We start from the raw sequence: 15125 nt of genomic DNA, 5'->3' as shown, positions 1-15125 counted from the left end.
AATGGTGTTTAAAATATGGAAGGATGGTGTACAAGTCATATACATGAAAGTGAGAAGGGCATAGCTGGTCAAATTCAGAGCGGGAGATATTAGAAAGTCACCGAATGCATGGCAACCCATTTCCAAAGAGGATCAAAATGACGTCAACAAATTTCATTTCTCGAAGTTGCTGAGATTATGATGTTGTTTTGGATTTTCTGCAATAAGATTAAGTAGGTGGCAATGGCCTATATAGATGGAACTATGTACAGTGTGAGAGGGGCTCCTCTCCAATTTATTTTATTCCATTACATATTGTCATTTTCAGTTCTAAAATTAATTAAGCAATATCCCTAAATTTGTTGATTCTATTGTATTTTAGATTTTTTTTATTTTGAAATTAATTGAAATAGTTGTAATAAATATTAATTAGATACATGTTAAACTTAAAGTTAGACAAATTAAATATTATTTTTATGACTTTAATATTATTTAGATTTTTATTATTTTTAAATTTCAGACAAATTAATTTTTTTCTGATTTAAATATTACGTTAAGTCTTTATATTTTTACAATTAGATAATTTAAATAAAAAGAATAAACATTGAACCCATACCTGAAGCCCAAATTCAAAACCCCGGCTCCTTAAACCTCATTTTGCAACCCAGGGAGAAAGGCGAGACTGGAGACGGAGCTGCTTTGTCTGATGCGATGGAAGAAGAATACGAAGAGGAAGCGACGGCGGCACAGTCGAAGCCCCGAGGTCGCCACATAAAGAAAAGAGCCCTAAAAAACAAAGCACTCTCCGTTTCTTTCAACGAGAAGGATCTCAGGTACCATACCACACGTATAACATATTCTTTATTTCCACCATAGATAGAAAATCTACATTATTTTACTTTGCTTTGTATTGATAATCGGTGAATTGACAAGGGATTACGTAACTGGTTTTCACAAGAGGAAGAAGAAGAGAAGAAAAGAAGCCCAGAAGAAGCAAGAGCAGGCTGAACGCCGCAAGCGTATTGAACAGCGCAAGAAGGTTTTCCCTATCTCCTCTGATTTCTTTATATTCTAGAATACGCTGTTTTATTTCGATTCAGATGTCTTAAAACTGCAGCTAATATTGTTAATTTTACTATTTTTTGCCTTAGTGGTTGAATTATTATGGCGGCTGAAGCATTGCTTCTAACTGTTAAAGGAAATAAGTTCATTGATTTTATCCATTGCCCTATACAGGTAGAAACTAATTATCTTAGGCATCACAATTTGAGCTTGACGAACTTTCTATTACATTGGTCATTTCTCTAGAAGCTATTCTGAAAGAATTGACACCATTAATCTGCCGATGAGATTTTAATTAACAAGCGTATCAATTGGCGCAAATATTGTGCTTCCGATCCATTCCGACCTTTGTTTACGCCTGTTTAAAGTTCAAGGAGATTATACTTACGTTGCCCTGAATCTTTATTTTCCCTGAAGTACCCAAGTCCGACACCCTTAGTGCCCAAATATTTGGGCATGGGTGTGTGGCATGATTCTCCAAGTACATAGAAAATCTTTGAAAACATTGAGCACTCCATGTAAAACTCATACCGGTATCTGGCGCTCTCCCTTTTGTCTGAGTAACATAGGAGGATATGCAGGGAATTGGAAGATACCTCTGCGAGTTCATATATATGTTAAAATCCTGGTAGATTCTAGCTTCGAGTGTTTTTGTTTGTTGCACACAGAGGCTACAGGCTACTTAGTTTTATGTTAGTATTTTGCTTTCTCATCTAACTTGAAAATAATTTAAACTTCGTTGGTGAGTGAATTCATCAGAGAAAGTTAGAAAAAGAATTTGCCCTATATGGAGGAGCACTTCCCAGCACAAGCTCAGAACTTGATGGAGTTGATGAGAACAATGAGGATGATGAAGAAGGAGACCCAACTGCGTCGGTTGCTGGTATTTTTCTAATCCTACTATCCTGATGCAAAGCATAAACCTGTTGTTTATCTTATTATGTGGTTGGCTTTTGTTTATTCGTGGAAGCGACAACGAAGCATGATGATGAAAACATGACTGTCACTGTGATTAAGAGCGAGATCTCTCACAAGGAAGAAGAAGAAGACTTTAGCAGTGAAAAGACTCAAACAGCAATGCTGAGATCAGTTGGAGATAAAGTTGATAGAAAACAAGCCTTGCCTGTGAGTAAAAGTAAACCATTCAAGAAAGTTGCAAAGCACAGATCTAAGCCACCAAGTAAAAGAGACAGAAATAAGGGGAAGAAAAGGAACAAGAACAAGCATTGATGATTGATGACTACCTGGAACAAAAGAATTTGTAGTCATGGATTCCAGATGTTATTCACATAGAGAAGTGTAATACAAATTTAACAACCTGAAGGAATCGGCAATCGGCAATCCAACCTCGAAAAGGTGGTGAAATGACCGAAAACGTGTCATGAAGACAAAAAAATGTACCATAAAATAGATAAAAACGTGTTATAAAGACAAAATTATAAATAAATAAATAAATAAATAACATAAATATGCATATAAGAGAATAATGAGAAACAAAAAATACATGCCAACTCCAATTTTTTTTTAGAGGCAATAATGGAATCCATGTACATAGGGTTCTTAAAGCATTAGCAATATAACTAGGCCTCTTCTTAAAATATAGTTCCAATTGAACATTTTAGCCAAATCAAAATATATCTAATAGCGCCAAATTAGGTTCCCATTTCCTTAAAATCAGAAGTTTACGATAAATTTATCATGGTCCATTCTCTATGACCTAATTCCTAGCAGTAACATTAGCAAATAAAAACACATATAAATTGGAGCCTGCGAGACTAATCTTCACCATCGAATTCTTCCCTCACGTCATCTCTACCATCTTTTGTATTGAGCCAAAATTTGGAGGTGAGTCAATAAATTGTCCCACCAATGAATACTGCTATTCAGATATCCCCTCTTCAAACACACCCAAAGGAGGATTCAAAGTCAGAGCCTTTACTAGATTCCGGAGGAAAAAAAATTCAGAGATTGCTCTTCAACGCCAGAGAAAATTTTCATCCAATAAACCAAGGCCAAAAAAACCGCACCAATTAGTCAACTGCAAAGAACCACATGAAAATTCAGCAAAAACAAGCCAATCCAATCAACACCCACGAGAAAATTGTCAAGGGTTCCTCAAGAACGATAGTCCCGCTATCAAGAGAGAAAAAACCGTTTTTTATGGTTCTACTGGCTATCGAAGGTACAGTCGACAATTTTTTTTACCTTTTAGTTTTAAGGTTTTGTCTTGACTAATTCATATCCGCTTAAGTCTCACGCTTAATTTTGATGGATAAATCTCCCAACAAAATTTTCTACATACATAATGACTCAAATTCAAACTTGAGACTTACCTAAACAATATCATAAATTTATTTTTTGACTAAAGATTTTATTATTTTAATCACTTCCTTGAATATATTAGTTGTTTTACCATGTAAAAGTTACACAACATTATAGCGATTATCCTTCCATATTCTGATAAGTTTCATGACACAAGACCTCCTCTAATTTCTCATCATTTGCTACAACGATTCGAAATTTTATTATAATAAATGTATTTATGAGATTATAGTTAAAATATAAATATGAATGTTTTAATATATTTTAATTTACACAAGCAACGATATAGTCAAGAATACTAATTTTTCATATTTTAGTTTAAAGTCCACAAGACGGTAGAGGACAAAATTTTATTGTTGAAAAGAAAAACTCTTCTCTCTGATCGTCCTGTAATGTAGTTAGATAATTAATCCCGTTTGTTTTGTCCGTCTGAGAAGAAAGCGTTCAAAATTGCTGCTTTACCTTTTTCTTTGATGAACGATGATTAGTTTTTGTCTGTTTCTGTTAGTAGAAATTTTGCTTAAAGCACAACAATGGAAGCTAGTTTAAACAAGCCAGACAGACTGAAACGTAAGAGAGCCAGCTTTGGTTAACAGACACTGAGAGAAGTATTTGATTATGATTATTTATGGATGATGATATCAATGAACACGAGCAGCATGTGAAATCGACAGCAATTCAAACAATGTCCATCACGTACGTATCGGAATCAGCAATGATTACCCGTAATACTGAAGTTGAAATTTGTGCTAATAAATACAAGACAAGTACTGCGCTAGCGAGATTCCATAATCCAACGGCTCTTGGAAAACGAAGAGCGGAGCAGAGGCGACCGTTCGAGTTTATGATGCAACTCCCGAATCGAAACAGATTAGTCACAGTGCCTAAGCCGTCACTGTGAGGGAAGATGTCGACAACACAGTATCAATAACGAAAGTTCGCCGACATTTCCTCCAACCTTTTTTTTCGTAAAGTCCAATTCGCCCCCTTTTCACCTTGCCCTCTTCTTTTTTTTTCACCTTTTCCCTTGAAATTAAAAAAAAAGGAAGACAGAGAAATTTGATTCCTTTTTTTTGTGTGGATAAAATCGAATCACCTTTGAAGAGAAGAGAGGGAAGAAGAGAAAAGAGAAGTTTGTTGTGTTAGTTTATCGGAAACCAAACAGGCGGAGTTTGAAAAATGCAAATGAAGTATATGGCGAGAGAAAAGAGAAGTCTAGACTCGAGTTCTGGTGATGAAGGGGCGCCTGATAGGAAACGACCTGCTCTTGCCAGGTCTTTCTCTCTCTTCCCTTTCTTACAACTCTCAAATCAAAGAAGGTTTTGTTGATGTTGTCTTATTCGTTTTGATGCAAGGAAACAATTTTAATTGAATTATGAGTAAACTGAATCTGAAAAAAACCTCGGCATTAAATGCTGCAAGAAGCTGTAGGAATGGCCAAATTTTATGGAGAAAAATGTTTTTTCTTCTTCTTTTTGATTATTCCGGTTTAAATATTGAATAAAAAAATTTGAGAAGTTGGAGGTGGTTATATATGTGGTTATATATGAAAAAAAGCACGGAGGCCATAGTTGCTATGTTTTGTGTAGGTGCATTGTTGTGCGCCAAATCAAAACTGGAGCATGGGTGTTGATGCAGTTGCAGTGTTTGACTGACACAACTGAAAAAAAGAAAAGAAACATCTCTTTCTTACCTTGACTATTAACTTTTTTTTAATATATGAAAAGAAACAGCTTTACTGGTATTGCCTATTGAGGACTCTATATCTGATGTATAGTTGTCTAAATGGTATTTGGTTCATCTTTGTGTAAAACTTCTCCTAGTTTGTTTTTGGTGGGGAAATGCTTAAAGAAGTTTTGTATACATAAAACTTTGACATTGATGCAATGTGATTGTTGAAGCACTGAAGGTAGATAGTCTGCAGAAGCTTTGCTCATCACTGGAGCCTATTCTTCGAAGAGTTGTAAGATTCTGGATTTTATAACTGTTTTGATATTCTTATTCGGTTTATTTTTTTGGATAATCAAATTTGTATATCATCCAAAGAAAGCAGCAAGCTGCTACAAAGTACAGAAAACCATCTAGAATAGACCCCAATCAATTCTTAAATGTCTATTAACACTATCTAGCCTATTCATGTAATGTCTATGTAACTTGATTCTAACAACCTCTTTAATGGTATTTACAATAGTATCTATCGAACGCATCACTCCTCTAAAAACATCTGCGATTGCGCTCCTCCCAAATGAAGTAAACAAAACCAGTCCATGAAAGTTTAAGAATGTGCACTAACAGGGATTTGCCTTTCAGATTCCTGACCAACCAGTCAAGCATATGATCCCAACTAGGCCACTGAATTTGCAGCCCACAGAGCTACAGTATAGCGTTCCAAACCCCCTAGAAAAAAGACAGTCCATGAATAAATGATTCCTCGATTCCAGATCAGTGCCACAAAGTCCACAGCTTGCATCAGTCACCATAGCAAACCTACAAAGTCTCTCCCTGGTAGGTAACCTATCAAGGATGGCCATCAACGCAATCAAAGAAAACTTAGGGATGTGAGTAGGAAACCAAACAACTTTATGCCAAGCAACTTTGCTCTTCCTGCTCCGAATTCTATTCCAAATCCAACTCCCCCTAATTTGTGACTAGCTACCTAAAGCAGTAAATAAACCTCTGGCTTCCTCTCGCAGATTAATCAACTTTCTAAGAATCCAGCTAAAGTGGGATTTGTTTTCAACATTCCAGTAATCATCAAGTTTAAAGCAATATGCCTTAATCCAGGCAACCCATAATGATCCCTCATCGGCCAAAATATTTTTAACAAGCATGAAACAGCAGGTTTTATTCCAACCAATCAAACTTTTTAGCCCTAAGCCACCTTCAGATTTGATAGAACAAATCTGGCACCAACTGACTCTTGCACCACGAACATGGGAGTCATTACCCTTCCAAAAGTACCTCATGCACATCCTCTCGATGTCCTATATCACACCCTTAGGCAGAACCAACTGCCTACTCCAGTAATTAAAGATACTAAAAAGGACAGCTTTAATAAGTTGGAGTCTCCCCCCAAAGCTCAATTTCGTGCTCGACCACATCCTCAATTTATCCTTAATTTTCTCAAGCAAAGCAGTGCAGTCCTTCCTTGAGATCTTACAAGTCACTAGAGGAACTCCCAAATACCTGACAGGAAGATTACAAGATCTAAACCCTGTGACTGCTTGAATCTGCTCTAAATCACCTCTATTAATCCCACATACAAAGAGTTCAGTTTTCAGGGCATTTAATTTGAGCCCAGACAGATGATAGAATTTGTCTAAGATGTTTTTAACTCCTAACACTGATTCCATAGACCCATGGAAAAATAGCAGCAGATCATTAGCAAAATAGAGATGTGTGAGAGAAATTCTCTTACATTTTGGATGGAATCTGAAAATTCCATTCCTAGCAGCAACATCAAGCAATCTGGAGAGAACATTCATAACAATTACAAATAGGTAAGGGGACAATGGGTCCCCTGTCTAACACCTCTAATACCCCTAAAATACCCCACAAGACTACCATTCAGAGCAATTGAGTACCTAGGGGTAGTCACACAAGTCTCAATCCATCCATAGAATCTTGTAGGAAACCCCATAACTCTAAAAACATTCAATAAGAACTTCCAGCTAATAGAGTCGAATGCTTTCTGCAAATCAATCTTTATAGCACATCTAGGAGAAAGATTTCTTCTAGAATAGCCCTTAACTATTTCTTGGGCTAAAAGAGTATTGTCAGTGATGCTTCTACCCTTGAAAAATGCAGATTGGCTAGTAGAGATCATTTCAGGGAAGAACTGAGCAATTATAGTGACCAAAATCCTAGTAATAGTTTTATATACCACATAGCAACAAGAGATGGGTCTAAATTCCCTGGCCATACAAGCATTCAAGGATTTTGGCACTAAAACTAATGTAGTGGCATTAAAGGCAGGTAAAAGATAAGAGGACTGGAAAAAATACCTCACAGCATTGAGGAAATCAGTATGAACAATCCCCCGAGCCACCTTGAAGAACCAGGATATGAACCCATCAGGTCCTGGGCTCTTGTCTTTACCTTGTCTAAAAAGGGCCTCTTTAATTTCACTATCTGAAACCACTCCCTCCAGAACCCTCTCTGCACCAGCAGGTAGAGTATAGCTCAAGAGTTCCTTCAAACACTCAGGAGGACACTCTTGAACCATGGGGTCAACAACACCAATTAAATTTCTAAAGAAGTCCATTAATTCAACAGCCATACCATCAAATGTTTCATGGCATTGTCCATCTTCACTCTTAATAACTCAAATAGTGTTCTTCTTTTTATGGAGAGCAACCTTTTGATGGAAAAATTTAGTACTCAAATCCCCCTTCTGCAACCAGTGAATCTTTTCTTTCTGCCTGTAAAACTCAAGCTCAGCCACTTCAAGATCCACTAAGTCAGCATGGACCTTATTTTCCTCTTCTACCCCAAAATGGCTAGTACCAGATAGGATAGAGAGTTGAACAGACTCCAGTTCTACCCTCTTAGCAATTACCCTAGCAGATATATCAGAGAAATGATTCATGTTTAACTCCTTCACAACAGGCTTCAGTCTTTTCATTTTGTTAAACAGGACCTGCATTGCATTGCCCTCACAGTGCATAGACCAAGATTCCCTCACATTGCTCAAGAAGTTTTCATTTGCAGTCCAGCAGTTGAAAAATTTGAAAGGCTTAGGTCTATGGACTTGAGCCTCTTTCTGAGTCCAAATTAACCCAAGGCAATGGTCAGAAGCCCCAGGGGACTTGAACTCAACATACGAATCTAGAAAATCCAGCAGCCACTGGGAATTTGTGAGGATCATGTCCAACTTCCTAGCCAAATAGGTCTCATCCTGTTTGTTAGACCAGGTAAAGAGAGGCCCTACAAAAGGATGATCCTGCACCTCCATATCCTCCAGGCAGTCCTTGAACTCTTCCATATCAGCTGAAGAGTGTGAACCCAAATCATAGTCAGAACTTTCTTGGGCATCAGCAATAACGTTGAAGTCACCACCCAACACCCATGAATAATGGCCAATCTTACTCTCCAGAATCCTTAGATAATCCCAAAGTCCTCTTCTAGACTGACTGTTATTATTACCATAAATAGCAGTAATAACAACTCTGTGACCAGAAATATCACCTCTAATGGACAGAGCTTGATCACAACCACCAATCACAGAAAATGACAACCTCTTATTCCATAAAATCCAAATTCTACCACCTTCAATATACTGATAGTTAGCCTCAAAGTTCCACTCATCAACAAAAGCATCAACCACATTAGAGACATTACAGCTCCTAACTCTAGTTTCCATGAAACACATGATACCCACACTAAGATTCTCTAGTCTTTTAAAATTTTTGCCTCGTTTGAGCACATTATTTATGCCCCTCACATTCCAGAAACAGATAATCATCTAAACAATGATGGGGGGACCTCCATTTCCAACTCCAGAACTTGTCACACTACTCTTAGCCTTCTCAACCATATCCTTTTTCTTAGTTCTAATCTCATTTAGCAGCACTGCAACACCCATAGCAGCAGCCCGGGGCTTCCGACTGTCACAGCCTCCACCACCTACCAATTGATCCAATTTACTAGAAGAGCCCACATTATCCTTTTTCCTCCCTTTAGCTTTCTTTTTCTATAAAATGGATTCTTGCAGAGAAGGATAGTCTCCACCAATATGAGAATTATCCTGGCCAACATTAGATGCTTCCTTATCCCCTCTCAATGGGTCAGCAATTCCAGCAGTAGCATGCTGATCACCTAGATCCAGAACATCACCACTAGGTGCATCATTCCGAACCCTCTGTTCATCCATATCACCAGAAGCACACAATGTGATCACTTCATCAGCCTTAACCAACTCCACTTGATTAGTACCAGAGAAGGAAGCAACATGATTACTCTCCCGAAGGGCCTCAACAGTCAACTCTGTGGCTGGACCACCCTGCAGATCTTTAGCCTTCGAGGAATTACTAACACCAAGATTAGGATCAATAGAACAGGAAGAAGATCCTGTAGGAACTTCTTTGCTCACAGCAATAGCCCCAGAAGGATTTGCTTTCCTCCTCCAGACTTGAGTTTCTTTGTTCTTAACTGGTGCCTCTGTGTAAACATTGGATAGATGAACAAAGGTATTGCAATGCAGACAAACCTTAGGCAACCAAGGTACGTGGACCCTTACCCTCGCAACAGATCCATTACTCAGCAAAACCTGAACCATATCAGGAACCTCAACACCAACTCCTATCTCAACACAGACCTTGGCATACTCAAGTCTCTCTTTGGATGTCGTTATAGAATCCATATAGAGTGGATACCCAACAACACTCGCAATGTAGCTGATACCTAGTCTAGTATAAAGCTTGAGAGGGATATTATACAATTGAATCTAGATCGGGATGCTCTTAAGGTCAAAATCAAGCCTCTGTAAATTAGGCTCCCACTTCCTAAGAATGAGCGGCTTGTTATGCACATGCCATGGCCCGTTTTCAAGGATCCAATCCCTCAAATCTTTGTTAGAGAATGAGAAAATGTAGAGATTCGATCTAGCAAGACTAACCTTCACAGTCGAGTTTTTCCCCCACAAGATCTCAATAATCCTATGCATGGAGCCAAAATTCGAAGCATCTCCAATGAATTGCCCTACAATCGAATGACCCCATTCAGCAATCCCCTCGTCAAACACTGCAGCAGGAGGCTTGACAATGGAAATCCCCTCCAATTCCTCAGGAGGAAAGAAATCGAGGGTTTGCTCATCGATTCCGCCAAATAACTTCCTCCAATCCAAATTCGAAGCCATAGAAAACTCAGACGCTACCAGAATCCACCTCGCAACACTAAAAACATCAAAAATAGAAGAAAAAACAGCAAAGAAGAACCAATCCTGAGGTCTCATTAGTCCAGCTAACGTGCGCTCTTGGGAAAATCGTATCTGGGTATTCGATTTTCCAACAATTTTATATTGTTTATTTTATATTCTTATTCGGTTTATATTCCCATTTGGAGGATTATATTTTATAATTTCACAATTCATACGCTGAACGCTCTTGGCTATATGAACAGGTTAGTGAAGAAGTGGAACGTGCTATAGCAAAGCTGGGCTCTGCCAAGCTTTCTGCAAAGTATGAAATCCCTTTTCTTTTTCTCTAAATCTTGTAACGATATGTTGTTATTGATGCACACTTTCCCTGCATTGTTCCAATAAATAATGCTTGTTCCAGTTGCCAGTGCAGGTTTTCTCCTAAGTGGACAGAAGGACCTAATGGAAGAAATTTGCAGCTGCACTTTAAATCCAGGTTGTCCCTTCCTCTGTATACCGGAGGGAAGGTCGAAGGAGAGCAAGGTGCTGCTATCCATGCGGCCTTGGTTGACGCAAACACGGGTCATGTCATTACATGCGGTCCGGAATCTGTGGTGAAACTCGATGTTGTTGTGATTGAGGGTGATTTCAACAATGAAGATGATGATAACTGGACAGAAGAAGAATTTGACAGTCATATCGTCAAGGAGCATGAAGGGAAGAGACCACTTCTAACCGGAGAACTGCAGATAATGCTAGAGGATGGTGTAGGAACACTGGGGGAGTTAACACTTACCGATAACTAGAGCTGGATTAGGAGCAGGAAGTTCAGGCTTGGGCTAAAGGTTTCTCCTCGCTGCTGTGAAGGCATTCGTATTCGTGAAGCGAAAACCGAAGCCTTCACCGTTAAGGATCACCGGGGAGAGTCTGAGTACCTAACTTCGGTCATAAAAGATAGCATCCGTATTTGTGAAGTGAAAACATATTTAACCTTGATTATTTGAAAGAAAGTAAATCATTGCCTTTTTCTTTTCCCTTAACAGTATACAAGAAACACTATCCGCATGCATTAAACGATGAAGTCTGGAGATTAGAGAAGATTGACAAAGATGGGTCGTTTCACAAGAGGATGAATAAAGCTGGAATTTTTACTATTGAAGACTTTCTAAGACTTGTGATTAGGGACTTGCAAAGGCTGAGAAATGTAAGGCTTCTTTGTCTTCTTCTCTCTGAATCATATTTTCTTATTCATCTTTCTGTAACTAAAATTTGACCCATTTCTTGTAGATTCTTGGAAGTGGGATGTCTAATAAGATGTGGGATGTTTTGGTGGAGCATGCAAGAACTTGTGATCTAAGTGGGAAACTTTATGTTTATTACCCTGATGATGTGAGGAGTGTTGGCATAGTCTTCAACAACATCTACAAGCTGAGTGGCTTAATTGCCAATGGACAATTTTATGCAAGCTGATTCTCTCGCAGACAATCAGAAGGTAAAATAACTTGCATTTATCTTCAAACTCATTTACCCCAATTTTCCCGTATGATTTACTTGTTTTGTTCTTGCAGATTTACGTAGATTCTTTAGTGATGAAAGCATAAAAAAATTGGATGCACGTTATACAGTATGATGAATTGATGATAGATCTCTGCTAGACCCTAAGGAAGAAGACAGTGCAGGTCCTTCACAAGCCAGTTCTCAAACGGATCCGCAGGGCTATCCAATTTCCATCAACCAGCAAGAGACTTTACCAGCCCTGACTGTTTCAGTTCCTTCAGAGCATCCTCCTATGGATTCTAGTCTAAATATTGGAGGCGATAAATTCTTCACTGAGCGTGAATGTGAATTCATATAAATTTTTCATTTTTCTTAAAGAACATATCCATGCTGTCTGCTTGTCCTACTGTTATTTGTATGTTTTGTTTTGACTGTGTTTTCTCTCTCTAGGTTATGACGATAATATGGCTGCGAGGTTGTCGATGCAATCACAAAATGAGCATCTTCATGCTCAGACTCAATACAACGATGCTTCATTTAATCTACATAACCCCATGGTTGGTTCTGCACACCATGTACAAGTTCCAGGAAACGATAACGAGCAATCTCTTGGTCCATCTCAGTCATCCATTCCAGGTTTCCGTGATGGCGGGACATTGAGTATTCCAACTTACAAGGCAATAGATGATTTCTTAACAGAGGATGAGATTAGAATAAGAAGTAATGAAATGCTTGATAATGAAGATATGCAGCACTTGCTCTGTATATTAAACATGGGAAGCCATAATTGCGACACCACTACTCCCTTTAATGCTACTGAAGACGTTAATCCGTGTTCCTCAGAGTATATGCCCACTCCATCCCTGACTTACGATTTCGATAATAAAGCTTTTCGTTCATCAGGCAAGGCTGTAGTAGGATGGCTCAAGCTTAAGGCCGCTCTGAGATGGGGAATCTTCATTAGGAAAAAAGCCGCTGAAAGGAGAGCACACCTGGTTGAGTTGGATGATCCGTAAAGACTTTCAACTTGTTCTAAGACAGGGTCTGGCTACCACCAGTATGATCCTTTCTGCTTGTAGATTTCCCATCTGTACAGTAAGCTTTTAGAGCTAGTATGGTTTCAGTTCATAGGCTCGAAATGTTATAACGGCCAATCGTCTCCGCTGTGAGTCGAAGTTGAAGATGCAATACGATGTATGGTACTAGCATCTATACTATGTATTGTATTCTGTTGAGGTTTAACAAAATAAAAATAATAATAATAAGGGGCATGTTTATTAGTGGTAATTATGACATTGCCTGAGCAAAATCTCACTGTTGCATAAGTAACTATGTGTATATTTACCCTACACCTTCCTTCCTGCATTACAATGGCCGTTCACAAAAAGGAAAAAAGAGAAAAAGATTCTTTGTCTGAATAGCGGCAATAATTATTTTCTTTTCTTTTCTGGTGCTTAAGAAAACGAGGAGGTATATCTTTTCCAGGTGCTGCGTAGGGTGCATGTATTGCTACTAAAGGAGGCATTTTTACCGAAATGTCACGCTTAGACCCAATAATTATCTGTCGGGCATCCTCTCCCTTAATATTATCAATCTAGCACCCTTTCTGACACAGTGGCAATAAAGTGCGGATCGTCAGCCGCGCCTTCGCGGGGTTTTGTCCGAGTTGGCGCCACATAAAGAAAGGTGTGGATCGTCATACACGTCTTCGCTGAACCTCTGACACGTACGAAAGGCGCAGATCATGATTTGTGTCTTCCATTATGCACGTTGAATTATTGGTACTTTATTATTAACCGAGTCTGAAAACTCAGCTTTTAAACGCTCCCCTCCACTGAAAATAACAACCCCTCCGAATGCAAACATTACCACATCAAAATTACTTGCTTATTCTCACTTCTATCAATTCATTCTACCAAACTAAGTAAATTTTGTTATTGTTTTTATATGATAAAATTATTTTTATTATATTATATTTATTTTATATTTAATTCTTTGAACAAATTTTATTGTATTAATTATTTTGTATTATTTTTTGCCATTGTAAAATTGGAAAGCGGGATCATACCTCGAAACATTTTGGCGATACGGTAACAATATGAAATTGTGTTTTTTTAAATTATTGTGATTTTTTTTAAAAAATTGGATTAGTTTATATTTTAATTCATATACTATTATTTAATTAGGCGTATTTCAGCTATTGTTTTTGCAGATATAAGACTCTCAATCTTTCAAACTCTCAAAATGACGCGTATTTAAGCTATTGTTTACTATGATAGAGAAATTCGTGAAGATGAAACCGACGTCGTCTTCGCATCAAATCATTCTGTCAAAATATCCTTCAAGAGAAACGTCACTCTTGAGGAGCTGATCACTAAAATTTCAATGAAAGTTCATCTTGGAAGTACTATAAGATTGTCTTCACTTCAGTATAGATTTCTAGCCGTAGTATTTCTGTTAACTTATACAACGTTCTAACTCTCTAACGATGATGATGTTGCTATGATGGTTGATTCTCAGAATCAATATTCAGACATCGATACACATATGTTTGCGATATTTTTTGAAGTGTTTGCGGTTTGTGGTACGTCATTATGCTCGCACTATGGGTTGACTTAACAAGACGATCAAGTTGACAACCCAACTCAAGTAACTTGTAATGCTTTGGGAAATCCACATCATGGTGTCATCCCATCAAGTTCAATGGGGAGATATTCATCAATAACTGTTACGATCTATATCGAGGTGGCTCAACAAACAATCTGTATGGCAACATCGCTTCTTCACTGCACCAACCAAACATCATGGCCAGATCAAGAAAAACCAGCCCCAGCACCGAGCTTTGAGCGTTTCCAAACAGTTGAAGTTGAAGCCGAAGCACGCTTTATAATCCTCAAAAAAGACAAGCGTATTTAGAAGACATGTTCGTCTTTCCAGCAAAGGATGAAGAGCCATTTGGACCAGAGGTGATGGACGTGATTAAAAAGCACAACTGGAATAAGTTCGCTCGCCATCCCAACGCTGTAACACCAGCAATGGTGAGTGAGTTCTACGCCCATCTCGAAGACCCGTCCAACCACACGATGTATGTCCGAGGAAAGCTCTTTTGATTTTCCCCTTCATCACTCAACAAATACTTCAAGTTGGGAAAAGTGGATGAGTAACACAAGAAATTTGTGGCTGAGGCAGACCAGGAAACATACGACGGCTTATTTGAAGATCTTTGCTTTGGGTGGGCCAAGTTCGAAGGGAATGCACCAACGAGGAAGAGAGTCGATCGCCGAGCCCTTAAACTGATCGTTAAGTTGTGGAACCATTTTCTCAAGGGCAAGCTTATGCCAATATATCACAACACCACTGTGCTCATGAAAAGATTGATGCTCTTGCACTCGATAATATACGGCAGGAA

The 15125-nt window shown here is 38.4% G+C and overlaps 1 protein-coding gene and 1 pseudogene across 1 annotated transcript; both read left to right on the top strand.

Moving 5' to 3' along the window:
* The first annotated feature begins 610 nt into the window (after window positions 1–610).
* On the top strand, window positions 611–2349 carry LOC120121776 (ribosomal RNA-processing protein 17-like). The gene is made up of 4 exons (XM_039141064.1): window positions 611–812; window positions 913–1018; window positions 1801–1924; window positions 2012–2349. The coding sequence occupies exons 1-4, from the start codon at window positions 691–693 to the stop codon at window positions 2269–2271; spliced, it is 612 nt and encodes a 203-aa protein (XP_038996995.1). The 5' UTR covers window positions 611–690; the 3' UTR covers window positions 2272–2349.
* A 1703-nt stretch (window positions 2350–4052) lies between these two features.
* Window positions 4053–13160, top strand: LOC120121885 (annotated as a pseudogene).
* Window positions 13161–15125: the final 1965 nt, after the last annotated feature.

The sequence above is a fragment of the Hibiscus syriacus genome, unplaced genomic scaffold (assembly GCF_006381635.1).
Source record: "Hibiscus syriacus cultivar Baekdansim isolate YM2019G1 unplaced genomic scaffold, ASM638163v2 tig00110383_pilon, whole genome shotgun sequence".
In the NCBI taxonomy this organism is placed as follows: Eukaryota; Viridiplantae; Streptophyta; class Magnoliopsida; order Malvales; family Malvaceae; genus Hibiscus; species Hibiscus syriacus.
The sequence above is the reverse complement of the archived record's forward strand: the minus strand, read 5'-3'. Positions and strand labels throughout refer to the sequence as shown.

Excerpts from the sequence above, each read along its gene's own strand:
- LOC120121776 (XM_039141064.1), top strand. The coding sequence starts at position 691 with ATGGAAGAAGAATACGAAGAGGAAGCGACGGCGGCACAGTCGAAGCCC. Across the intron at positions 813-912 it reads TTCAACGAGAAGGATCTCAG|GGATTACGTAACTGGTTTTC; the intron begins GTACCATACCAC and ends TGAATTGACAAG. Across the intron at positions 1,019-1,800 it reads GTATTGAACAGCGCAAGAAG|AGAAAGTTAGAAAAAGAATT; the intron begins GTTTTCCCTATC and ends TGAATTCATCAG.